General features: G+C 42.0%; 1 protein-coding gene across 3 annotated transcripts in view; it reads right to left on the reverse strand.

The window, feature by feature from the left end:
- ST18 (ST18 C2H2C-type zinc finger transcription factor) overlaps positions 1–27,664 on the reverse strand; it is a 447,256-nt gene that overhangs the window by 242,668 nt on the left and 176,924 nt on the right. For all 3 annotated transcript variants that reach the window (XM_077270483.1, XM_077270486.1, XM_077270485.1), the window contains exon 3: positions 22,548–22,639. In XM_077270483.1, coding sequence (XP_077126598.1) covers positions 22,548–22,639 — 92 coding nt within the window. The remainder of the gene's footprint in view (positions 1–22,547; positions 22,640–27,664) is intronic.

A 27,664-nucleotide genomic window follows, 5' to 3' on the forward strand; every position in this document is an offset into this window, starting at 1 on the left:
AAGGAGCACCATTTGACTTTTCAATGCAAAATTGGCTGGAATTGAGATAGGAAGCCATGTCACATTTGGAGAGCCCCTGATGTGACTAAACAGTGACACCATTTTGAAAATTAGACCCCCTAAGGAACTTATCTAGATGAGTGGTGAGTAGTGTTGAGCATTCCGATACTGCAAGTATCGGGTATCGGCCGATACTTGCTGTATCGGAATTCCGATACCGAGATCCGATATTTTTGAAGTATCGGGTATCGGTATCGAAACAACATTAATGTAAAAATGTGTAAAAGAAAGAATTAAAATAAAAAATATTGCTATACTCACCTCTCCGACGCAGCCTGAACCTCAGCGAGGGAAGCGGCAGCGTTCTTTATTTAAAATTCGCGCTTTTCTTTCCTTTACAAGAAGTCCAGGCTTGTGATTGGTTGCGTGCCGCCCATTTTAAAATGCGCGCGTGTCCAGCCTCCCGGCTTGTGATTGGTTGACCGCGGCGCAACCAATCACAAGCCGTGACGTCACGGGAGGCTGGACACGCGCCCATTTTAAAATGCGCGCGTGTCCAGCCTCCCGTGACGTCACGGCTTGTGATTGGTTGCGTCTCCCATGTGACTGCGACGCAACCAATCACAAAGCCGGGACGTAATTTTAAAATCCTTAAGGACCTGAAATTACGTCACGGCTTGCTGTGATTGGTTGTGTCGCCCATGTGACTGCGGCGCATCCAATCACAACGCCGGAACGTAATTTTAAAATCCTGAAGGACCTGAAATTACGTCACGGCTTGCTGTGATTGGTTGCGTCCCGGCCACATGGGCGGCACGCAACCAATCACAAGCCTGGACTTCTTGTAAAGGAAAGAAAAGCGCAAATTTTAAATAAACAACGCTGCCGGTTCCCTCGGTGAGGTCCAGGCTGCGTCGGAGGGTGAGTATAGCAATATTTTTTATTTTAATTCTTTCTTTTACACATTAATATGGTTCCCAGGCTGAAGGAGAGTTTCCTCTCCTTCAGACCCTGGGAACCATCAGGAATACCGTCCGATACATGAGTCCCATTGACTTGTATTGGTATCGGGTATCGGTATCGGATTGGATCCGATACTTTGCCTGTATCGGCCGATACTTTCCGATACCGATACTTTCAAGTATCGGACGGTATCGCTCAACACTAGTGGTGAGCACTTTGAACCCCCAAGTGCTTCACAGAAGTTTATAATGTAGAGCCATAAAAATTAAAAATCATATTTTTTTCACAAAAATGATCTTTTCACCCCCAATTTTTTTTTGCAAGGGTAACAGGAGAAAGTGGACCCCAAAAGTTGTTGTGCAATTTGTCCTGAGTAAGTTGATACCCCATATATGGGGGGAACCACTGTTTGGGTGCATGGTAGAGCTCAGAAATGAAGGAGCGCCATTTTGGAATGCAGACTTTGATGGAATGGTCTGCGGGCATCACGTTGCGTTTGCAGAGCCCCTGATGTACCTAAACAGTAGAAACCCCTCATAAGTGACCCAATATTGGAAACTAGACCCCAAAGGAACTTATCTAGATGTGTTGTGAGAACTTTGAACCCCCAAGTGTTTCACTACAGTTTATAACGCAGAGCCGTGAAAATAAAAAAAATATTTTTTTCCCACGAAAAAGATTTTTTAGCCCCCAAATTTTTATTTTCCAAAGGGTAACATGAGAAATTGGATGGCAAAAGTTGTCCAATTTGTTCTGAGTATGCTGATACCCCATATGTGGGGGTAAACCACTGTTTGGGTGCACGTCGTGGCTTGGAAGGGAAGAAGTGGCGTTTTGGAATGCAGACTTTGATGGAATGGACTGCGGGTGTCATGTTGCGTTTGCAGAGCCCCTGATGTGCCTTAACAGTGGAAACCCCCCAATTCTAACTCCAATCCTAACCCCAACACACCCATAACCCTGATCCCAACCCTAGCCACACCCCTAACCCCAACACATTCCTAATCCCAACACACCCCTAACCCTAACCATAACTCTAACCACACCCCTAACCCGAGCACACCCTTAACCCTAATCCCAACCCCAACACACCTCTAACTCTAACACACCCCTAACCCTAAACACAACCCTATCCATAACCCTAACCACACCCCTAACCCAACCGTAAACGTAATCCAAACTCTAACCCCAACTTTAGGCCCAACCCTAACCTTAACTTTAGCCCCATCCCTAACCTTAACTTTAGCCCCAACCCTAACCCTAACTTTAGCCCCAACCCTAACTTTAGCCTCAACCCTAACTTTAGGCCCAACCCTAACCCTAACCTTAATGGGAAAATGAAAATAAATATTTTTTTTATTTTATTATTTTTCCCTAACTAAGGCGGTGATAAAAGGGGGTTTGATTTACTATTTATAGCTGGTTTTATAGCGGGTTTTATGTGTGGCAGCTGTCACACGCTAAAAGATGCTTTTATTGCAAAAAATAGTTTTTGCGTCACCACATTTTGAGAGCTATAATTTTTCCATATTTTAGTCCACAGAGTCATGTGAGGTCTTGTTTTCTGCGGGACGAGTTGACATTTTTATTGGTACCATTTTCGGTCACATGAAATTTTTTGATCGCTTTTTATTCCGATTTTTGTTAGGAGGAGTGAACAAAAAACAGCAATTTGCGAATTTATTTGGGGGGGCGTTTATACCGTTCTGCACTTGGTAAAATTGATAAAGCAGTTTTATTCCTCGGGTTAGTACGATTACAGCAATACCTCATTAATATCATTTTTTTATGTTTGGTGCTTTTATACAATAAAAACTATTTTATATAAAAAAATACTTATTTTTGCATCGCTTTATTCTGAGGGCTATAACTTTTTTTTTTCGCTGATGACGCTGTATGGTGGCTCGTTTTTTGTGGGACAAGATGACGTTTTCAGCGGTACCATGTTTATTTATTTCCGTCTTTTTGATTGCGTGTTATTCCACTTTTTGTTCAGCGGTATGATGATAAAGCATTGTTTTTTGCCTCATTTTTTTATTATTTTTTTACGGTGTTCACTGAGAGAGTTAACTAGTGGGACAGTTTTAGGTCAGGTCGTTACGGACGCGGCGATACTAAATATGTGTACTATTATTGTTTTTTTTTTTACATAAAGAAATGTATATAAACTATTTTTTTTCCTTTATTTAGGAATTTTTTTATATTTTTACACAGTGTATTTTTTTTTAAACTTTTTTACTTTGTACCAGGGTGGGACATCACTATATATTATCAGATCGCTGATGTGACACTTTGCATAGCACTGTGTCAGATCAGCGATCTGACAGGCAGTGCAGGAGGCTTGCCGGATCGCAAGCCACCTCCCTGCAGGACCCCCGCTGCCATCTTGGATCCAGGGCCTGCAGGGAGGAGGATGGAGGAGATGCTCAGAATAATGCGATCACATTGTGTTTTTCCGAGGGTCTCAGGGAAGCATGCAGGGAGCTGTGATCATGTTTGATTGCAGTGTTCCGGGGGTTTTTGTGCCAGGAGCGGTCCGTGACCACTCCTGGCACATAGTGCCGGATGTCAACAGCTGTCATCCGGGCACGATTGGCCGCACTCCCCCGTGAGCGCGGCTGATCGCATATGACGTATTATACCGTCGATGGTCATACGAGCCCAGGCCACCTCGATGGGATAGTACGTCAGATGTCAGAAAGGGGTTAAATCAGGCATCATGTGTCGAGAAAGACATGGGCTCAGCGTGCGAGCGTGCATCAAAGACAGGTACACAACCTTTTACGTAAATGTACCTCAAAGGTCATGAAGCAATTAAATAATAAAAAACATGATTCTAAACTCTTCATATGACTGCACTATTTTACACTGTGCAGAATTATTGGGTAAGTGAGTGTTTTCACCATATCAGCATTTTTATGCAGATTTTCCAACTGAAAGCTTCATAAACATTGTAGTGCAGTGGTAGCACACTCATGCAGTGATGAGGCAGTCACCTAGCAAAGTTCAAAGCAAAACGTCTCTTTAATGTTCAATGCAAAAAAACTCAGCACATGATATCCTTTGGATCACAGTCGGCAACCATATATTCTGGATTACAGTTAGGGTTGAGCGAAACGGGTCGGCAATTTTCAGAAGTCGCCGACTTTTGGCAAAGTCGGGTTTCATGAAACCCGACCCGACCCCTGTGTGGGGTCGGCCATGAAGTCGGCGATCTTCTGAATCTGGAATCAGAATTCCGATACCGATTCCCGATATGTTTAAGATATTGGGAATTGGTATCGGAATTCAGATTTAAGTGTAAAATAAAGAATTAAAATAAAAAATATCGCTATACTTACCATCTGATGCACCCTGGTACTAAGCGGGAACCTTCCTTCCTTAGAATCAGCCTTCCAGGACCTTGCGGTGACGTCGCGGTGACGTCGCGGCTTGTGATTGGTCGCGCGGCCGCCCATGTCACCGCTCGCGCGACCAATCACAAGCCGCGATGTCACCGTGATGTCACCGAGGGTCCTGGAAGGGCTGATTCTTAGGAAGGAAGGCTGCCGGAAAGAAGCAGGGCGGGTCCGAGGGTGAGTATATACCTAATAGGAATATACTCACCCTCGGCTTCTTTTCGGCAGCCTTCCTTCCCAAGAATCAGCCCTTCCAGGACCCTCGGTGACGTCACGGTGACGTCGCGGCTTGTGATTGGTCACGCGAGCGGTCACATGGGCGGCCGCGCGACCAATCACAAGCCGCGACGTCACCGCGACGTCACCGCAAGGTCCTGGAAGGCTGATTCTAAGGAAGGAAGGTTCCCGCTTAGTACCAGAGCGCATCAGATGGTAAGTATGGCGATATTTTTTATTTTAATTCTTTATTTTACACTTAAATATGGATCCCAGGGCCTGAAGGAGAGTTTCCGCTCCTTCAGACCCTGGGAACCATTGGAAACCCAATGCACTGCATTGGGTTTCGAGTTTCGGCCGACCCCGACCCCGACTTTTTTATAGGATCGGCCGATTTCACTCGACCCGACTTTTGAAAAAGTCGGGTTTCGTGAAACCCGATCCTATAAATGTAAAGGTCGCTTAACCCTAATTACAGTCACTAAACACCTAGCCCACCTCTGACCAGTTACCGTGAGCAACTGCACCACCATCTTAATGTCTCTTTATTCACAGCAATACTCAGTACATGATATCCTCTGCATTTCAGCCAGGAACCATATCATCCAGTTTACAGTCACTAAACATGGCAGTCCACCTCCTCAGACTGCTTGCCTCAGGCGACTGCATCACTGTGTACGCTGTGGTTTGCCTGGCCTTCCAGCTCCTTGGCTGTTTGGCTCCACTTGCCTGTGTTGCCTCACACAGAAGGAGCTCTGTACTCCTCCAAACACCAGACTGACACTGACTCTGAACCTGACACCCCAAACCCTATACTGCAGGGTTCTTAACTTGAATCTGTGGCTTCAGTCACATGGAAAACCCAGCCAGAAATGAAACTGACTGCATGACTGCCACCCTGTAGTCTGTTTCAAAATGCAAAACCCCAGGGCAGGTTTTCCCTAAATATGCCCTGGACACATAGCATGCCCAGGACCAATACTCACTTTTATTCGGCATTGCAATCACAGCTACGCTTGTGACTGCAATGCACTCCCATGGCCTTAATACGCCTCCATGTGCATCCTGGGGTGAACATACAGTGACCATCACATGTAATACCAGTCACTGCCTTACAATGTAAATCTTTTGGGGAAAATGGGGGTGCGTATTATAGACAGGATATACTCACCAGTAGTGTGATGGCAGCAGGAGTCAGGCGATTCTGTGGTGGTACGACGCTGCAGGGATGATCACATTCCCTTCCCAGCCTGGTGCGGCAGTATTCGGCAGTGCTCTGTGGTGCGGGGGCTCGGCTAACATTTTGTGAAAGCCCGGAGCCCCCGCACTTCCATTGCTGTGATGGGTGACCTCCGGGAAAATGGTGGCCAAAAGCGGCACATGCGGAGATTGAGGTCTCGGCAACGAGATCTCGGGACATTTTTGGGAGATGAGATCTCAGTGCCGACATCTCAATCTGCGCATGCGCCGCCCCTGGGGGACATTTTCCTGGAGGCCACTGCATTGCAGCAGTGGATGTGCGGGGGCTTTGGGCTTCCACAAACCTCTGAACACTGAAAACCTGCTGCACCAGCCTAGGATGGGATTTCCTGGAAGCCACCGCTTGACAGCAATGGATGTGCGGGGCTCCAGGCCTTCAGTAAAAATCGGCGGAACCCCCGCACAACAAGCACCGCATAACTGGGATGGGATGGGAGTCATCTCACTGCCGGACCACCGAACACCCCCTGTGATCAGACTTCACCAGTGCTGCCAATTTCTCCCGGTAAGCTGAATTCGGACTGTAAGACAGACCCCCATTTGACGCATTAATTTTTTTCCTATTTTACTTCTGAAATTTTGGGGTGCGTCTTATGGTCCGGTGTGTCTTATAGTCCGAAAAATATGGTATCTGCTGTTTACCGAAGGATCTAGGACAAGCACTTATCTGCAGTCTATCCAAGGATCTGGGACAAGAACTTGTCTGCAATCTTTTCAAAGATCTAGTAAAAGTATGATCAAGTAAAAGAACAATGGATACAATGGATTTACTCCAATGGATCTATATAAAAGTATATTCTCCATATATCTAAATCATTTAGCTATACAATTATATATTCTTTTCCACTGGACCTTACCTGCACCCTACAATTTTGCATTTTTTTCTAATTGCTGCAACTAAAGTTTCCTCCATCTGTTTAAATATATTTTATATTTTTATATGCATACTGTACCATTTTTTTTAATCATTACAGTTGCTATTTACCTTATAAATAGAAGAGTACAGCATTGTTTTAGAACATAGAAATACTATTTTGCATCACAGCAATATCACAAGCAACAGACAATGTGGCATAATTGTAAAAATAGCCTTTTGTTTTTGTTTAATGCTGTGCATTATAGAGTTGTAAGCAGACTGAAGATGTACAACTGAGTGTCCTCTTTGTGGAAGCAATTGTAATGTGAAACATGATCTATTCTGTGCTGCTGAGTTGTGATTGAAGGCACTGACCTGCCATAGACTTATAATAGGGGAGCAGGTGTGGCAATGATGGACTTTAATTTCCTTTAATAAACCTTTTATGTGCCACACTTTTACTGCCATTCTACGCTCTCCAAGGTCCTGCACATAATAGGTTCATTACTTTTGATTACTATAGTCTATTGAGATAAACAACTCCAGAATGCTGTATATATTATGCGCAGATATACTATTTATCTATTGTGTTTTTTATGGCAAGCAACTCTGCAGACAAAATTAAAAGCAGTCTGTGCTTCAGTTCTGAAAAGAATTACTACTTGTTCAAACCCAAGTATATGCCAAGAAATGATTTTATTGAAATATGGCCCTGTTTCATTGTTCTTTCAGGCATCCATTATGGACACACAATATACATAATTGTTTAGCATTTCATGTAGTTTGTTCATTTATGCACTTATTTTTTTGCAAATGACCTACATTTAGGGACACATACAAAACCTCTGCCATAAACCAACTAAAACACTATGGAACTCATTTCAATCATGTTTCTTTCACTTTATAATTTAAAAATGAATGTTACTCTATTCTCCTTTAGAGCAATTTTTTTTAATTCAAAAAGTTATTGATGAGAATAACACTGGATATAACATTGTAGAATATAAGTGTTTTTTTGTTCTAGTTATTGAATATTTGCTATTAGATGATCATCTGTGCTTGGCCTTTTTGCTACTAACAAGAAGCTATTTAAATGTAACATCCCCATATTAATGTCTTAATGGAGGTTTTCTATGCCAGCTATTAAGGACGAACAGCCACATAGAAAGTCACCCTGCAATGTTTCACTGTCTGAGCTGCCTTCTGTTCGACTAGCTTTGGACAAGAAACAATAGTCAGATAAAAAAGGTTCATTGGTTTCTATGATTTACTGTACTACAAGGCCAAACACACAGTCATTTGGGGCAATGTAGTGTGTGCAGCCAGTAGATAGCGGCAGTGTCACAAAAAGTTGTCCAATTTTTCCAAATAAAAAGATTTTGAACAAAACGTAGATGTATTGAAGTAAAATTAACATATTTTAATTATGATGACTTGCATGCAAAAATACTCGACAGCCAAACTCCCAATTAAAGCAGTAACTGGCCTCTTAAACGTATTATGCCACATCTCCTTTTGCATGGATATTCGGAAACAAATGTTTCTCATTCCCTACAAATGTAAACCTATTTATATGTTTATTGATTGCATTGAATATTGTCTTAGGCCCCCTTCACATGTCCGTTTTTGCAGTACGTGTGTTAGGTGTCGAGTTCCCGCCGCTGCACAGGGGGAATCTCGAACCATGTCCGCTGCGGTCTCCCATTCTACATCGGCTGCAGTGGAGCCTGCTCAGCTGAGACGTCGGTCCCAGCGTCTGGCTCAGCCTGATACTGTGCAGATGGTTACTGCTGCCTTTCCAGGCTCTCCCTTTGTAGCCAGCACTGGTCAGTAGAGGGCAGGCTTTTCTGGGACTAAGTCCTTCTTTTGTACACACTGAGCATGCCCACGGGAGGACCTCTCATTGGAGGTCAGGGGTCACACGCTCAGTCCCTGTAGCAGCTCCTATTGGTCCTCCAGGAAGGTCCTAAAAGAGCTGTAACTATAAAAGGTTCGCATGGCCGCATGGCCATGCGCTAGTATCAAATGTATTTGGCTTATGCCAGTGGATACTTTACCACTCTTTATATATATGTGGTGTGAGACTGTAGCGCTGGGACTGTACACTCAGGCAGGCAGTTAGCGTCAGTGGGGGCAATTAGCTGTTGGCTTGCTTGTAAGCACAACCCTAGTTAAGGCTATAGTTTTTGTGTACAGGGCGACTCTGAGTGGCAACAGAGATCGCTTCCAGTTCACACGGGGTGAAGCTTAACCCACATGTGAGCTCAGAGTTTATCCGCCATTACTTTGCAGCAGATATCTCTTCACGGTGGACCCCGGGCTGCGAACGCACCTTGTTGCTTCCTACCTATACTCAGTGCATTCCACTAGCCCTAACAACATGTAGCATCCATTTTTTTCAAGGATGCCACACGTACCTATTATAATCTAGGGTGTGGCACACATGTATGTGTGTTTTTACATGGACCATTTGTTTGTGCAAACCACATGGAGACATGTCTGTTATTCATCAGTAGGACAGAGAACAAGGCCCAATACACATCTATGGGTCTCAATATGCCATTCATGTGTAATCCATGTGCTGTATGTGTTTAACATTGTAAAGTATAGGAAAAGCTTTGAATTTTTTTTTTCTTAATCCAAACCAAAAAAAAATTGATGGCACACTGATGACACGCTGATGACACTGATGGCAAACTGATTCATGTCATTTTTTATTATTATGTATTTATTTATTGCACAGGCGCCAGCTGGTGAATACTCCCATCATTGTATTCCTGCTCTCGATCAGGTGTAGGATGATGAGAGTAGTGCTTTCATCAGACAACACCTGTGACTGGCTGTAAGCTTTTTACTGCCGGTCATAGCTGCAGGCTCACACACTGTCATCTCTATGACAGTGTGGGAACAGCAGCGTTCTGACCAGCAGTAACGAACTTACCATCAATCAGAGCCGATGTTTCTTGCGCTGTCACACAGATGACATCAAGGGAAACACCCATTGTTCGGTCCGCCCATTCATATGAATGGGATCCAGATTCGGGTTCGAGTTTGGGTACCGTTCTGGTACTCAAACCAAACTTTTTTTAAATGTTCGAATTAACTCACCACCCCAAATATTCACAGGTTCCCCCATCCTTACTGGTGAGTCAAAATTTTAAATATTTGATTGTAATAGAAGGCAGTTGACTAGCAAGCATCTGACGGCAACAATGAAGCATGGTGGAGGTTCTTTGCAAGTTTGGGGCTGCATTTCAGCAAAGTTTTTGATTTGGTCTGGATTAATGGTGTCCTCAATGCTGAGAAATTTAACCTGATAATTATACATCATGCAATATCATAAGGGAGGTGTCTGATTGGCTCCAAATTTATTCTTCAGCTAAATAATGACCTCAAAACATACAGTCAATGTCATTAAGAACTATCTTCTGAGTAAAGAAGAACAAGGACTCTTGGAAGGGATGATACAACCTTCAAAAAGCCCTGTTCTCAACATTATTGCATCTGTCTAGGGTTACATGAAGAAACAGAAATATTTGAGTAAGCCTACATCCAAAAAGGATGTGTGACTACTTCTTAAAGATGTTAGGAACAATCTCTCTGCTGAGATTCTTCAAAAACTTTTTGTAAGTGGAACGAGAAGAATTGATGCTATTTCAAAGCAAATAGTAATCACGCTAAATATTGCTTAGATTTTGATTTAATTTTTCTCAATTTTTTGTTTAATTTTGCATTTTGATTATTGATAAAAATGAAATATTTACACTTTTATTTTTTAAAGCATTCTTACTTTTCACACTCTTTTTCACACCTGCTTAAAACTTTAGTTAAGTACTGTATTTATACACTTCTCAATATTGAAATTGTAATACCAATTAGAAATAGTTATGGAATTACATAAATCAAAAGACGACATAATAATATGCAAATGATTAAACAATGGAAAAAAATTCAAAATCTCTTGATTTATTCAGTATCGTGTATGAGGAAATACACAGACTTAAACTTCTTATCATGCTATCAATGAGGTTAGTAATGATTGTCTGAGGAATATTATGCCACACTGAATGCACTTAGGCATCAATATCTACTGCTGGCAGCTCCCATTGCAGATGTGCTTGATGGAAGAACAGTTCAGAGATGCTGCAGGCCATGGTAGCACGTTTAGGCCTTTCATGCTGCTCACAGTAGTACCAACAACATGCAGCTTGGCCTTTTCATATTGCAAAATGCCTCTTGAGACACTCTCTCTCTCCCCAGAACAGGAAGTCCAAACTCTATGCCCGGTAAAAAAAAAACGGATCCAGCAAAAAAACAGTTCCGGTGCATCAGTTTTTCACAATTTGCACCGGATCCGTTTTTTTAACAATTCGCCGGATTATGCCTGATGGCAAAAAACTGATGTGTGAAAGTAGCCTTATACTGGCCATGGGGACGTAGCCTAAGGCCGGGTTCACATTGCATTAACAGCAGCCTGTTCAACACATACGTTAATGGGCTGCTGTAAACGCAAGTGCCGGTATGGCAGCGCGCTAGCGCAGATAGAGCGTCTGCTAGCTCTATCTGTGCTAGCGGTGACGGACCCGGAAACGCTGCAGCCCGCGTCTCAGGGTCCGTCACTCAATGACGGCATATCACTAGCTCACGCCCATTGTGGGGATGCGCTAGCGATGCGTCCGACATTGGATTCAATGGCGGTGTTAACGGACTGCGTTACACCGCGTTATGCCGCAGTGTAACATAGTCCGTCTAACGGATGGGTTAATAACGCAATGTGAACCCAGCCTAAGATGTCAAACAGTGTTTACAAAAGCAATCAAATTCACTTACAGGATATTGGGCTACAAGACGTTCAGATACAGGTGCTCCATTGACCTCAGACCGCCACTTTCACAGGCTACAATGGTGTAGACCAAGACAGGAATGGTGGTCCTTTTTTTCAGCATTGAGTCCCGCATTTTGTCTTGGACACAGTTATATATGAAGATTGGTCTGCAGACCACCTGGGCAATTACATGAAGAGGCTTTAGAGGTCTTCATGAAGGAACATCAAACCAGTCCTACTCACAGGATTATTATGTGGGATGGCATAATGTACATTAGCCATACACTCTTCATTACAGTTACAGTAGTAACAGCTCAGCAATACATTGATTTTGTATTTTTTTCATTATTACTTAACTTTTAACCCCTTCATGACCCAGCCTATTTTGGCCTTAATGACCTTGCCGTTTTTTGCAATTCTGACCAGTGTCCCTTTATGAGGTAATAACTCAGGAACGCTTCAATGGATCCTAGCGATTCTGAGATTGTTTTTTCGTGACATATTGGGCTTCATGTTAGTGGTAAATTTAGGTCGATAATTTCTGAGTTTATATGTGAAAAAAACGGAAATTTGGCAAAAAATTTGAAAATTTCGCAATTTTCACATTTTGAATTTTTATTCTGTTAAACCAGAGAGTTATGTGACACAAAATAGTTAATAAATAACGTTTCCCACATGTCTACTTTACATCAGCACAATTTTGGAAACAATTTTTTTTTTTGCTAGGAAGTTATAAGGGTTAAAATTTGACCAGTGATTTCTCATTTTTACAACAAAATTTACAAAACCATTTTTTTTAGGGACCACCTCACATTTGAAGTCATTTTGAGGGTTCTATATGGCTGAAAATACCCAAAAGTGACACCATTTTAAAAACTGCACCCCTCAAGGTGCTCAAAACCACATTCAAGAAGTTTATTAACCCTTCAGGTGTTTCACAGCAGCAGAAGCAACATGGAAGTAAAAAATGAACATTTAACTTTTTAGTCACAAAAATGATCTTTTAGCAACAATTTTTTTATTTTCCCAGCGGTAAAAGGAGAAACTGGACCACGGACGTTGTTGTCCAATTTGTCCTGAGTATGCTGATACCTCATATGTGGGGGTAAACCACTGTTTGGGCGCACGGCAGGGCTCGGAAGGGAAGGAGCGCCATTTGACTTTTTGAATGAAAAATTGGCTCCAATCTTTAGCGGACACCGTGTCACGTTTGGAGAGCCCCCGTGTGCCTAAACATTGGAGCTCCCCCACAAGTGACCCCATTTTGGAAACTAGACCCCCCAAGGAACTTATCTAGAAGCATAGTGAGCACTTTAAACCCCCAGGTGCTTCACAAATTGATCCGTAAAAATGAAAAAGTACTTTTTTTTCACAAAAAAATTATTTTAGTCTCAATTTTTTCATTTTCACATGGGCAACAGGATAAAATGGATCCTAAATTTTGTTGGGCAATTTCTCCTGAGTACACCAATACCTCACATGTGGGGGTAAACCACTGTTTGGGCACATGGTAAGGCTCGGAAGGGAAGGAGCGCCATTTGACTTTTTGAATGAAAAATTATCTCCATCGTTAGCGGACACCATGTCGCGTTTGGAAAGCCCCTGTGTGCCTAAACATTGGAGCTCCTCCACAAGTGACCCCATTTTGGAAACTAGACCCCCCAAGGAACTCATCTAGAGGCATAGTGAGCACTTTAAACCCCCAGGTGCTTCACAAATTGATCCGCAAAAATGAAAAAGTACTTTTTTTTCACACAAAATTTCTTTTAGCCTCAATTCTTTCATTTTCACATGGGCAACAGGATAAAATGGATCCTAAAATTTGTTGGGCAATTTCTCCTGAGTATGCCGATACCTCATATGTGGGGGTAAACCACTTTTTGGGTGCACGGCAAGGCTCGGAAGGGGAGGCGTGCCATTTGACTTTTTGAATGGAAAATTAGCTCCAATCGTTAGCGGACACCATGTCGCGTTTGGAGAGCCCCTGTGTGCCTAAACATTGGAGCTCCCCTACAAGTGACCCCATTTTGGAAACTAGACCCCCCAAGGAACTAATCTAGATGCATAGTGAGCACTTATAACCCCCAGGTGCTTCACAGAAGTTTATAACGCAGAGCCGTGAAAATAAAAAAATAATTTTTCTTTCCTCAAAAATGATTTTTAGCCCAGAATTTTTTATTTTCCCAAGGGTAATAGGAGAAATTGGACCCCAAATTTTGTTGTCCAGTTTGTCCTGAGTACGGTGATACCCCATATGTGGGGGTAAACCACTGTTTGGGCGCACGGCAGGGCTCGGAAGGGAAGGCACGCCATTTGGCTTTTTGAATGGAAAATTAGCTCCAATCATTAGCGGACACCATGTCGCGTTTGGAGAGCCCCTGTGTGCCTAAACATTGGAGCTCCCGCACAAGTGACCCCATTTTGGAAACTAGACCTCCCAAGTAACTAATCTAGATGTGTGGTGAGCACTTTGAACCCCCAAGTGCTTCACAGAAGTTTATAACGCAGAGCCGTGAAAATAAAAAATGTGTTTCCTTTCCTCAAAAATATTTTTTAGCCCAGAATTTTTTTATTTTTGCAAGAGTAACAGGAGAAATTGGACCCCAAAAGTTGTTGTCCAGTTTCTGCTGAGTACGCTGATACCCCATATGTGGGGGTAAACCACTGTTTTGGCACACGTCGGGGTTCGGAAGGGAAGTAGTGACGTTTTGAAATGCAGACTTTGATGGAATGCTCTGCGGGCATCAGGTTGCGTTTGCAGAGCCCCTGATGTGCCTAAACAGTAGGAACTCCCCACAATTGACTCCATTTTGGAAACTAGACCCCCAAGGGAACTTATCTAGATGTGTGGTGAGCACTTTGAACCCCCAAATGCTTCACAGAAGTTTATAACGCAGAGCCGTGAAAATAATAAATGTGTTTCCTTTCCTCAAAAATATTTTTTTAGCCCAGAATTTTTTATTTTTGCAAGAGTAACAGGAGAAATTGGACCCCAAAAGTTGTTGTCCAGTTTCTCCTGAGTACGCTGATACCCCATATGTGGGGGTAAACCACTGTTTGGGCACATGCCGGGGCTCGGAAGGGAAGTAGTGATGTTTTGGAATGCAGACTTTGATGGAATGGTCTGCGGGCATCATGTTACGTTTGCAGAGCCCCTGATATGCCTAAACAGTAGAAACCCCCCACAAGTGACCCCATTTTGGAAACTAGACCCCCCGAGGAACTTATCTAGATGTGTGGTGAGCACGTTCAACCCCCAAGTGCTTCACAGAAGTTTACAACGCAGAGCCGTGAAAATAAAAAATCATTTTTCTTTCCTCAAAAAAGATGTTTTAGCAAGCAATTTTTTATTTTCACAAGGGTAACAGGAGAATTTGGACCCCAATATTTGTTGCCCAGTTTGTTGTGAGTATGCTGATACCCCATATGTGGGGGTAAACCACTGTTTGGGCGCACGTCAGGGCTCGGAAGGGAAGTAGTGACATTTGAAATGCAGACTTTGATGGAATGGTCTGCGGGCGTCACATTGCATTTGCAGAGCCCCTGATGTGCCTAAACAGTAGAAACACCCCACAAGTGACCCCATTTTGGAAACTAGACCCCCGAAGGAACTTATCTAGATGTGTTGTGAGCACTTTCAACCCCCAAGTGCTTCACAGAAGTTTATAACGCAGAGCCGTGAAAATAAAAAATAATTGTTCTTTCCTCAAAAATTATGTTTTAGCAAGTAATTTTTTATTTTTGCAAGGGTAACAGGAGAAATTGGACCCCAACAGTTGTTGCCCAGTTTGTCCTGAGTACGCTGGTACCCCAAATGTGGGGGTAAACCACTGTTTGGGCGCACGTCGGGGCTTGGAAGGGAGGGAGCACCATTTGACTTTTTGAATGCAAGATTGGCTGGAATCAATGGTGGCGCCATGTTGCGTTTGGAGACCCCTGATGTGCCTAAACAGTGGAAACCCCTCAATTCTAACTTCAACACTAACCCCAGCACACCCCTAATCCTAATCCCAACTGTAGCCATAACCCTAATCACAACCCTAACCACAACACACCCCTAACCACAACCCTAACCGCAACACACCCGTAACCCTAATTCCAACCCTAATCCTAACCCTAATCCCAACCGTAGCCCTAATCCCAACCCTAACCACAACTGTAACCCCAACACACCCCTAACCCTATCCGTAACCCTAACCACAAGCCTAATCTTAACCCTATTTCAAACCCTAGCCCTAATTCCAACCCTAACTCTAATTCCAACCCTAACCCTAAGGCTATGTGCCCACGTTGCGGATTCGTGTGAGATTTTTCCGCACGATTTTTGAAAAATCTGCAGGTAAAAGGCACTGCGTTTTACCTGCGGATTTACAGCAGATTTCCAGTGTTTTTTTGTGTGGATTTCACCTGCGGATTCCTATTGAGGAACAGGTGTAAAACGCTGCGGAATCCGCACAAAGAATTGACATGCTGCGGAAAATACAACGCAGCGTTTCTGCACGGAATTTTCCGCACCATGGGCACAGCGGATTTGGTTTTCCTTAGGTGTACATGGTACTGTAAACCTGATGGAAAACTGCTTCGAATTCGCAGCGGCCAATCCGCTGTGGATCCGCGGCCAATCCGCTGCGGATCCGCGGCCAATCCGCTGCCCATCCGCTGCGGATCCGCGGCCAATCCGCTGTCGATCCGCTGCGGATCCGCGGCCCATCCGCTGCGGATCCGCTGCCAATCCGCTGCGGATCCGCTGCGGATCCGCTGCGGATCTGCGGCCGATCCGCTGCGGATCTGCTGCCGATCCACTGCCAATCCGCGGCCGATCCGCTGCGGATCCGCTGCCGATCCGCTGCCTATCCGCGGCCAATCCGCTGCGGATCTGCTGCCAATCCGCTGCGGATCCGCTGCGGATCCGCTGCCGATCTGCTGCGGATCCGCTGCCGATCCGCGGCCGATCCGCTGCGGATCCGCGGCCGATCTGCTGCGGATCCGCGGCCGATCCGCTGCCGATCCGCGGCGGATCCGCGGCCGATCCGCTCTGTGTGCACATGCCATAACCCTACCCCTAACCCTACCCGTAACCCTAACCCTACCCCTAACCCTACCCCTAGTTCTAACCCTAATTCTAACCCTAACCCTAGTGGAAAAAAAAAAAAAATTCTTTATTTTATTATTGTCCCTATGGGGGTGATAAAGGGGGGGGGGGTTATTTATTTATTTTTTTATTTTGATCGCTGTGATAGAACCTACCACAGCGATCAAAATGTACCTGTAAGGAATCTGCCGACTGGCAGATTCGGCGGGCGCACTGAGCATGCGCCCGCCATTTTCCAAGATGGCGGTGCCCAGCGAGGAGACGGCCGGACACCGGGAGGATCGGTAAGTATGAAGGGGTGGTGGGGGGGTGGATCGGAGCACGGGGGGGGGAACGGAGCACAGGGGGGGTGGGTCTGAGCAAGGAGGGAGCGGACAGGAGGACGGGGGAGCCGGCAGGCGGACGGAGGGGACCGGACCCCATAACGGAGGACGGGGGGGGCGATCGGTGGGCGTGGGGGGGGGGCACTTCAGTATTTCCAGCCATGGCCGATGATATTGCAGCATCGGCCATGGCTGGATTGTAATATTTCACCAGTTTTTTAGGTGAAATATTACAAATCGCTCTGATTGGCAGTTTCACTTTCAACAGCCAATCAGAGCGATCGTAGCCACGGGGGGGTGAAGCCACCCCCCCTGGGCTGAAGTACCACTCCCCCTCTCCCTGCAGATCGGGTAAAATAGGAGTTAACCCCTTCACCCGATCTGCAGGGACGCGATCATTCCATGACGCCACATAGGCGTCATGGGTCGGATTGGCACGGGTTTTCATGACGCCTACGTGGCGTCATGGGTCGGGAAGGGGTTAATGACTCTTTTGTTCTTTCTAATGGGTAAAAATAGAAAGAAAAAAAAACAATCATGGTGATATTCTTTGACATTTACCTTTCTGCACTTTACAGGGTGCACAGTTAGTACAATTGTGGTGATACCAAATTAAAATAGTTGTATTTAAGTTTTCAATATTTTTTATAAGAAATATACTGAAAAATTAATATGGTTTTGCATTGCCATATGCGAAAAGTCATACATTTTACAGCTTTTCATTAGTGGAGCTGTATAATGACTTATTTTTTGCTTGAAGAGATATATTTTTCAGTAGCATCATTCTCTTGTATGTGTGCCTCTATCACTTTTTATTACACGTTTTAGAGGTGCAATGTACAAAAGAAAGCAATTTAGATTTTTTTATCTGTTCACTATTCAGTTTAATTGACATATTTGCTTTATTCTGCATTGTTATACAACAATGACAATATTCAGATATTCATAACTCTTTTTATTTTGCCATAAACAAAATTGCATGAGGGCTTATTGTCTGTAGGACAAGCTGTAGTTTTAATTATTGTCATTTCGGGTACAAACACTTTTTGTTATTTTTTTGTGAGGTTTGATTAGCAAAACCTAATGTCTCTGGTATTCGTTCATATGCTTTTTTTTTTATCACCAAGTAGGACATATTTTATAGTATTGATTGAAAGATTTAAAGTGATAACAATCCTATGTAGCTTTTAATGTTTTATTACATTTGCACAAAAAAATCCTATTTTTATGAATATTTTTTACACCATATTCTGACAGCATAATATTTAATTTTTTTTTTTTTATTTAAAAAGCTCTAGGTTTTTTTTCCAGTAACAAGCTGTAATTTTTATTGGTAACATTTTGAGACATCTATGACAAAAACTCAAGTTTTTCTCACGGTGCTAGCGGCGATTTCACCGAGGTCACGGCAGTTCAGCCCAGCTGGGAACGCAGACTCAGTGACTGGAGGTAATCTCGATGACGTCACTACTGGTCATTGTGTCTGTACTCGCAGCAGCTCATTCACCAGTGGTTCTCAATCTGGATGGTCGCATCTTGGCACAGTCCAGGTTGAAAACTGTTTTTCCTCCAGACATGGATTACAGCGTGGGACAGAACAATAGATAGGTGAGGGATATTGTTGTTTTTTTATTTTAGTTTTATTACAGGAGAACGAGGGCTTCAGTGGAATTTGGGCATTAGGTGAGTATAACTGTGTTATTTTTAAATAAAATGGAAAACTGTTTAGTCTTCTTTCTAATAAAGGACTTTATTCTGGCTGTGTCTTTATTTACCATGTAACTATAGAAATAGTAATGGCTAGATGTCTTATAGACACCTCTCCATTAGTACTGCGTGGGCTTGATGTCACCTGACAATACAAAGGTGACATCAACCCCACAAATATGAACCCCACTTTCCACCGCTACAGGGCAAGTGGGAAGAGCTGGGCAAAGTGCCAGCATTGGCACATCTACTAGATGTGCCTTTTCTGGGCAGCTGTGGGCTGCTATTTTTAGCCTGGGGGGCTATATCCATGGCCCCTTACCAGCCTGAGAATACCATCCCCCAGCTGTCTTCTTTAGCAAGGCTGGTTGTCAAAAATGGGGGGAACCTCACGCCGTTTTTTTAAATTATTTATTTAAATAATTAAACAATACAGTATGGGGACCCCTCTATTCTTGATAACCAGCCTCATTGAAGCTGACAGCTGAGGGTTGCATCCCCCAGCTGTGAGTTTTGCTTATCTGATTATCAAAAATACAGGGGAACCCATGCCGTTTTTTTTTTGTAATTATTTATTTACAGCACAGGAGCTGGCTAATGAATACATCTTTCAGCCGCTCCTGCTCTTGCTGTTATTAGCAGCAGCAGGTGTCAGATGAAGGGAGTTGTAGTCCCATCCACTGACACCAGTGACCGGAGGTAAACTTTATACCTCCGATCACAGAGCGCTCACACTGTCTTTTTAAAGTGTGGCAATCACGGCTCTCTGACCAGCGGGAATGATTTCACCGCCGATCAGATGCGGTGTTTGCCGCACTGTCATGCACATGACAGCTTAGCAAACACTGGATGTTCGGGCCCCCCATTCAAGTGAATTCTGGTACCCGAACGCGAATGTTTTTAACTTCCGCCGAACCCACTGGATCCAAACATCCAGGTATCCCCCCATCTCTAATGATATTCTGGATAAATACCACTGTGACATTATTTGAGTTTCCATGTGAAATCGATTATCTAAGTAGTAGCACAACATACATGTTCCATCTGTTGAGGAAATTAAACCTTTTCTCCAAAGAGATTCTAAAAAGTCAGTTAATGCAGGTCCTAATATTTCACCTCTGTAGCAATAACCATCAAAGAATAGGCATCATTGGATGACTACAACATAGACAGCTTAAAATGCGGACATTGTCTTCACAGACACTGCAGAGCTTCCAAGCAACTTTACACAACTGGCAGAGCAGAATGTAAAACAAAACCATATGTTTACGTTCTTTTGCCAAATGACTTCAACAAATAATTCTATTATTCCCCCAGGTAACAAATGTGTGCCAAGTATTTCTATTAGAGTGTATCACGAAGGGATTGTAGGGCAGAGAAATTAAAGAGTCAGTTGCTAGCTACTGCTATATTAGTAAAGCGTTTCTAAAGTGGCCCATTACATGTTATTAGTAGATAGATACATAGACAGAATAGTATATGAAAGGTAGATAAATACATTATAGACAGATAGATAGATAGATAGATAGATAGATAGATAGATAGATAGATAGATAGATAATTACTAGAAATGGAAAAACTACAGCAGCATCAGAACAATGAGGGTGCAAAGCCTCCCTGGCAACAACCAAACCATTCAGATAAAAATGTATAAAAAGTGTTTTTTAATGGCTCATTGTAGTGCCACAATGGTTCATTAAAAAATATTTTTTATCCTATTTTTGGTGCGCTGCCTCCAGTTGCTGCATTTTTAGGTAGATATTGATACAGTGGGAAAAATAAGTATTTGAAAAATTGTCGAATTTACAAGTTTTCCCATCTACAAAGAATGGAGCAGTATTTAATTTTTATTGTAGGTACACTTCAACTGTAAGAGACACAATCTTCAAAAATAATCCAGAAAATTACATTGTATAATTTTTACATAACTAATTTGCATTTTATTGCATGAAATAAGTATTTGATACAATAGAAAAGCAGAACTTAACATTTGGTACAGAAACCTTTGTTTGCAATTACAAAGGTCAAACGCTTCCTGTAGTTCTTTGTAGGTTTCTGGACTGTCACTGGGAAACATTGAATTTGAAGTCCCTCCAAAGATTTTCTATTGGGTTCAAGTCTGGAGACTGGCTAGGCCACTCAAGTACCTGGAAATGCTTCTTATGGAGTCACTCCTTAGTTGTCCTGGCTGTGTGTTTCGGGTTATTGTCATGCTGGAAGATCCAGCCGTGACCCATCTTCAATGCTTTTACTGAGGGAACTAGGTTGTTGTCCAAAATCTCACAATTCATGACCCCATTCATACTCTTTTCAATACAGTGCAGTCATCCTATCCCCTTTGCAGAAAAGCACCCCAAAAGTATGATGTTTCACCCACCATGCTTCATGGTTTGGGCAGTGTTCTTGGGGTTGTACTTATCCTTTTACTTCCTCCAAACACGGTGAGAGGAGATGATACCAAAAAGTTCTATTTTGATCTCATTTGACCACATGACCTTCTCCCATGCCTCCTCTGCATCATCCAGAGGGTCATTGGTGAGCTTCAATCTGGCCTGGACATATGCTTGGTTGAACAGGGGGACCCTGTGTGCCCTGCAGGATTTTAATCCATGATGGCGCAGTGTGTTACTAATGGTAATGTTTGAGACTGTGGTCCCTGCTCTCTTCAGGTCATTGACCAGATCCTCCCATGTAGTTTTGTGCTAATTCCTGACCTTTCTCAGAAAACATCATCCTTACCCTACAAGGCGAGATCTTGCATCGAGCCCTAGATCGAGGAAGTTTGACAGTCATCTTGTGCTTCTTCCATTTTCTTATAATTGTGCTAACAGTTGTTTCCTTCTCACCAAGCTGCATGCCTATTGTCCTGTAGCGCATCCCAGCCTTGTGCAGGTCTACAATTTTTCCCCTCATGTCCTTACACAACTTTTTGGTCTTGGCCATGGTGCAGAGGTTGGAGTATGACTGATTGAGTGTCTTTTATACAGGTAACAAGTTCAAACAGGTGCAATTAATACAGCCAATGAGTGCAGAGTATGAGAGCTTCTTAAAGAAAAACAAATAGGTCTACAAATAGGTCTGTGAGAGCCAGAATTCTTGCTGGTTGGTATTTGATCAAATACTTATTTCCTGCAATAAAATGCAATTTAGTTACTTAAAAATCATACTGTCTCTCACAGTAGATGTGTACCTACGATAAAAATTACAGACCTCTCCATTTTTTGTAGGTGGGGAAGCTTGCAAAATCGTCAGTGTATCAAATACTTATTTTCCCCACTGTAAATAGATGGATAGATAGATAGATAGATAGATAGATAGATAGATAGATAGATAGATAGAAAAACAAAAGGCAAAAGTGCAGGAACCTGTGCAAAAAAGTGGATGTTTATTTTCCCACCTGGGCTAATAAAGTCCACGTTTTACAGTTTATTGGTGTGCTGCCTTCTTTTATTTGACTGCACTACTGGAGCAATTTTTTTTTGTCCAAGGAGGACTTGCATCGAAAATATAATATATAATATAATATATTGCCGCAGTTCGATTGTACTTTTTATTTTTAGATTAATATACAGTCATAATTGGTAAAAAAAAAAAAGACAATGGATATTCTTAATTTGCAGGCAGACTAAATTAATTTCATGTTGCACAAGTAAATAAAATTAACTGAGACTCTGCAGTTTGTGAAATCAGCAGCCGGGCATATTGTTCCTCAAAAACATTGTATAAGTAGACAAACGGGTTTCTTGATAATATGAAACTTTGATGGTCCATGGAGTACTGAAGTTTTAAAATTATGACAAATATATATATATATATATATATAGAGAGAGAGAGAGAGAGAGAGAGAGAGTAAGACACATGCACATATACACATTACATTTAAGGCTATAGTAGTTAACTGCATTACCATTTTCCCGCTGAAATCAAATGTTATATTACTCCGGTCAGCAGGGCTTTCTTTCAGGTGCAGATTTAGTAAACAGCTCTGTTTTTCATTCTCTGTGAGAGAGAAAAAGATTTGCAAAGTGATCAGTATGACTAAAGAAATGTATATCAATTGTTTACAGCAGGTGATGATTGCTTACCCCAACCCCCTTTGGTAAAACACACAAGTGATCCCAGTATGAAAATCAAAATATATTGCTTAAACAATTAAACTGTTAAACTTTAGTAGACTTAAAGGGAATCTGTCAGCAGGTTTTTGCTGCCTCATCTGAGAGCAGCCTGATGTAGGCAAAGAGACCCTGAATCCAACGACCCATCACTTATTTGACTGGGTGCAGCCGTTTTTACACAATTAGAGTTTTTAGATTTAGTAATGAAGCAGAGCTAAGAAAGCTAACCCCACCCCCAACCAGGCTTTCAATATACAATGTCCATAGACAGTAAGCTGCTTATCACAGAAGAGGCGGAGTCTCACTAGGCAAGGTGCTTCTGTGTCCCTGTAATGATAAACTTCTGGTGCTAAAATAATCACTGCAAGTAAACAAAACCACTGAGCTTGATAAGAAAGAAATTGCTGAAATCTTTGCTTTAACCCCTTCGGCATGATTTGTTCAGCTTACACATCAAAAACTTGCTGACAGATTCCCTTTAAAACAGTACATAGAAAGCAGAAGGATACATATATTTTTAGTTCTTATAATTGTTGTCATCATGAGTGACGATTATAATAATAGTAATAATTATAATTTGTTACTGTTCACTTTAAAACAATTCTACTTTGATGGCTGTACTTCCATTTTTAAGTTTCACCATATTGTAAAGCTTAGAAGAGATTGAAGGTTCCGCTCACACTAGCGTAATTGCTTCCAATTTTACAGGATCTGTGATAGATATGACAGATCTGTCATGATTTGTTCTGATCACTTTTGTTCCCTCATTAACTTATAATGGGTCTGTCAGATTTCTATCAGGTATCTTTTTTATTTTACTGGATAGAATAGTATGCTTTAATCTGCTTTTCTGGCTGTCAAAAAGCAGCATAAACCTAACAGGGAAGAGCTAACGGCAATCTGAAAATTGTAAACAGACGCTAAAAAAATGATAGCACATATGGTTGCAATCTGTACAATTGTATTTAGTCAAAGACATTTTTTAGGCATTTTAAGAAATGCAAATGACGTAACACAAATACAGTAAGTACAAGGTCTATGATAAGTCATAGGTAGGTGTATTGTGCATGCCCGTCTTAATGATGGTTGTGCTGGAGTAATATGCACCTAATTTATTAAGAGGCGCTCATCACTTACTGAAACAGGCTCATCTTACAGATGTCGTGCACCTCTGCCAGAAAAGTAACACTTGTGACATAAGGTAGGCCCAGCTCTTCATCAATTTGTGAGTTGGGTCACAACCCATCTAGTACAACCTCTGCTCAAATCTGATGTAAAACAAGCAAATCAGAGTTGTGCAAAAATGTCCTGACATTTGAAGGTGTTTTATGCCAGAAAACTAGGAAAAACATTGCCCTATGTGTCAAAGAACCGGTGTCATTGATAAAAGGTCTTTTTTTTAGATTAGTTGTTAAAAAAGTTTAATCCTCTGGAAATATATGGCTTCCAAATGTTTCTATATATCTAAAATAGCAAATACAGCACATACTCACCTTCCCCAGGCTCAATATCGGCTCTCCGTTGCTGCTCTTGTCTCTTTTACTGGCTGCAGCGGTGATGTTATGATTACAGTACACTTCATAGTTGTAGCCAATCACTAAGCTCAGTGGCTTTGCTTATTTAGATGGCATGAACCTCTGAGTTTAGTGATTGTCTGCAGCAGTGATGTGCACTGTAGTGATGATGTCACTGCTGCAGCCAGTAAACATAGACTAGCGCAGCAGCAGAGAGCCGTCACTGGATCCAGAGGAACGTGAGTACCTGCTGTTTTTGTTATTTTATATGTATACAAGCATTTTGAACCTTATTTTTAAAGTAGAAAGTCATGTTAAAATGTGATGCTGCACTCCTGAGAAGAATTGCTTGACAAGGATCTCACTTCTGACTGTAGAATAAGTTGGCACTCAAAAAATTGCTTTATGTTTCTCGTAGAATTTTTTTTGCAATTCAAAGAAAGTGTCTGATGTTTTGATTTAATATTCAGAACTTTCTCTAATAAATAAATTGCTGTAGACAGAGTCTAGAGTAACATCCCAGCCACTCATATGCATTGCACATGAAGCAAACTTTGCTATATTTATCTCCTTCTGGCATTATTCCTCTAGACTGTCTGCAGCAACCTAATTGTTGGAGAGACATTTAAAAACCTCTAAATTTTCAGTGGATTGCATAATAAATTTGTAAGAAAAGTATAATTGATTTCTCGAGCCTTATATTTTTTTTAATCGTCTGTATCTGGTATTGAAGCTGATCCCCAATCAAGTAATGAAGCTGCGCTACCATGTCAGGCACAGCCCATGGACAAGAGTGGTGTTGGGAAGCAAAGCCATATTGGTCTATTCCTTGACATTCCCTTTATCATACGCAGCAAGGATATATTTGGTGTGTACATAGGAATGCCTGATAAATCTGTCTATTAAATATAGGACAAGAAATGTGAGTACATAATATGCACTAATATGAACAAATATGGCAAGACAGCTTCATTCACGTACAATAAAACAGTGCTGAAAGTCACAGAAAGAAACGTGTAAAGTGGTTGTCTTATTCCTTCCCTTTATCAATATCTATCTTTAACAACTAACCACTTTTGTATTTTGCTTTATTATAAAATTCCCTACCATTCTCCCTATCCTGTTATTCCCTAAATTTTATTTTTTACCTTTACTTCCTGTCATTTCATTTGAAGGGGTCTCAAATAGGAAGTCACAAGAAGACAGCCTTGCGTCACTTCTCTACAGCTTCCATTTCCCTTTGCCCAAAGTAAGATGTTTTCATGAGGTAACGTTGCTGTTACTTACTACAGTTTTTGTCACCACCATCCCCTGATGACATTTTGGATCAGTAGCAGTGATGGAGATGTAACCGCATCATCAGTGGCGACTGTCAGTCACCAATTCTGACACTACTGCTTTTCTCCCTGAAATGAGACATCATTAGGGAGTGGCGATAGAAGCAGTGTAAGTGAGAGTAGTGTCGCCAACAGCTCCTATCACTGCCCTCAAATAATTGTCATCACAGGGCAGTGACAGAAGCAGGGTCAGTGATAGCTGCGCTGCTGTCACTCACCCTGCTTTTATCACCACACGCTGATGATGTCTCATTCTAGGGAAAGAGTCGGTGTCAAAAGCAGAGACTATAGCGGCAACTGAACATGCGGGCAGTGGCTACAGAAGATGTGTTTATGTCTGCATCACCACTGCAGAACTAGTGCGGTAAAGTAGATGAAGAGCACAGCCAAAAGGTGGAGGTGCCCAAGAAGTAGGTGCCCAGACCTTGAATTGTAGTATAGGATATACTTGGCACACTCGTAGGGGTCTGATGCAAAAAAGTGTTTATTTTATACATACAGTATTTACACCATTCAAACGTTTCGGTCTACCAAGGACCTTCATCAGTGTGCTCTATAGAGAACTGGGAGGGTATAAAGCATAGACCCTTAGGAATGATATTACATCTATAGAGAGCTGGAAAGGGTATAAAGCATAGACCCTTTATCCACCGCCATCTAGCTCCTGTGACCTGCGGTGGATACCGCGTCCTTCTCTCTATCGTCTTCCTAAAGGCTCAATTGGCTGGTCTTGAGCCCTCTATTCAGGATTTCCTGTTATCCTATTTATTTGATGCAATATTATTTTCATGGGTCTATGCTTTATACCCTTTCCAGCTCTCTATAGATGTAATATCATTCCTAAGGGTCTATGCTTTATACCCTCCCAGTTCTCTATAGAGCACACTGATGAAGGTCCTTGGTAGACCGAAACGTTTGAATGGTGTAAATACTGTATGTATAAAATAAACACTTTTTTGCATCAGACCCCTACGAGTATGCCAAGTATATCCTATACCACTGCAGAACTAAGACATCATCTGGGGATAGCAGTCACAGAACATGTGGTAAGTGACTGCAGCGCTGATGTCCTAGTTTGGGTTGGGGGGTGATAGATACTGCAGAGAAGTGACTGCAGGGCTTTCTTCCTATAACTTCCTGTTTAACACTCTCTTCAAATAAAACATCATAGGAAGTAGAGAAAAAAAGCACATAAAGGGAACAGTGGGAAAGGGAGAATAGTAAAGAATTTTGTAAGAAAGTAAATTAGTAAAGTGCCTAGGGCTTAAAGATAGATATTTATAAAGGGCATTAAATGTATGAGACAAGATTGCAAGATTTTTTTCTTATTAAAATTAAAAAAAGTGCAAATTTCTCCATTTAAAAGGAATCTGTCAACAGGTTTTTATTACCTACTACATAAGAGCAGCAGAAAGTAGACACAGCCTATCAAAAATAATTGAAAGTAGCAGACAATAAAGGGATTTAATGTGTAAATCAAAAATGTAAAAAAAAATGGCAAAATTCAACTATAGTAATGTTTAGAATCAGTAGATCTTGCATTGTACAAACTATTGACCCTTATTAATTTCTAATTGTAAATTTCATTATTATTTTTTTCATTATCTTTTTATATCTTGGACTTCATGATTCAGTATACAGTAACAGGCAAAGTGCGGCATTTTTCATTTATTGTTCTCATACTTTTGATAAGGACACCTTATTTTTTATACATGTATTAAAGATGATTTTTCATTTCTTTTCACAAAGATTGTCAATAAATGAACTAAATCACATAAGGGAGTAGCAGGACTGCCACACAGATCCCTGATGCCAAACCGATTAGCATCCAAATAAACACACAGCAGCATATCATCTGCACAATGCAATTTTTTTTAGTATTTTAATAATGCTTCTCAAAGGGCTTGTTTTCAACTTTCTTCAGTGGCAAGTTGGTTCTCAGGGGGAAGAGTCGCTTCCTAATGCTCACAGCTTCTACCCAGTCTAAAGGAACCGTTTGCTGTCATATGCATCAACCCTCTGCCCTAATCCCATCTGCTGTCTATTTCATCCCAAGAG

The sequence above is a fragment of the Ranitomeya variabilis genome, chromosome 6, assembly GCF_051348905.1.
Source record: "Ranitomeya variabilis isolate aRanVar5 chromosome 6, aRanVar5.hap1, whole genome shotgun sequence".
Taxonomy (NCBI): Eukaryota; Metazoa; Chordata; class Amphibia; order Anura; family Dendrobatidae; genus Ranitomeya; species Ranitomeya variabilis.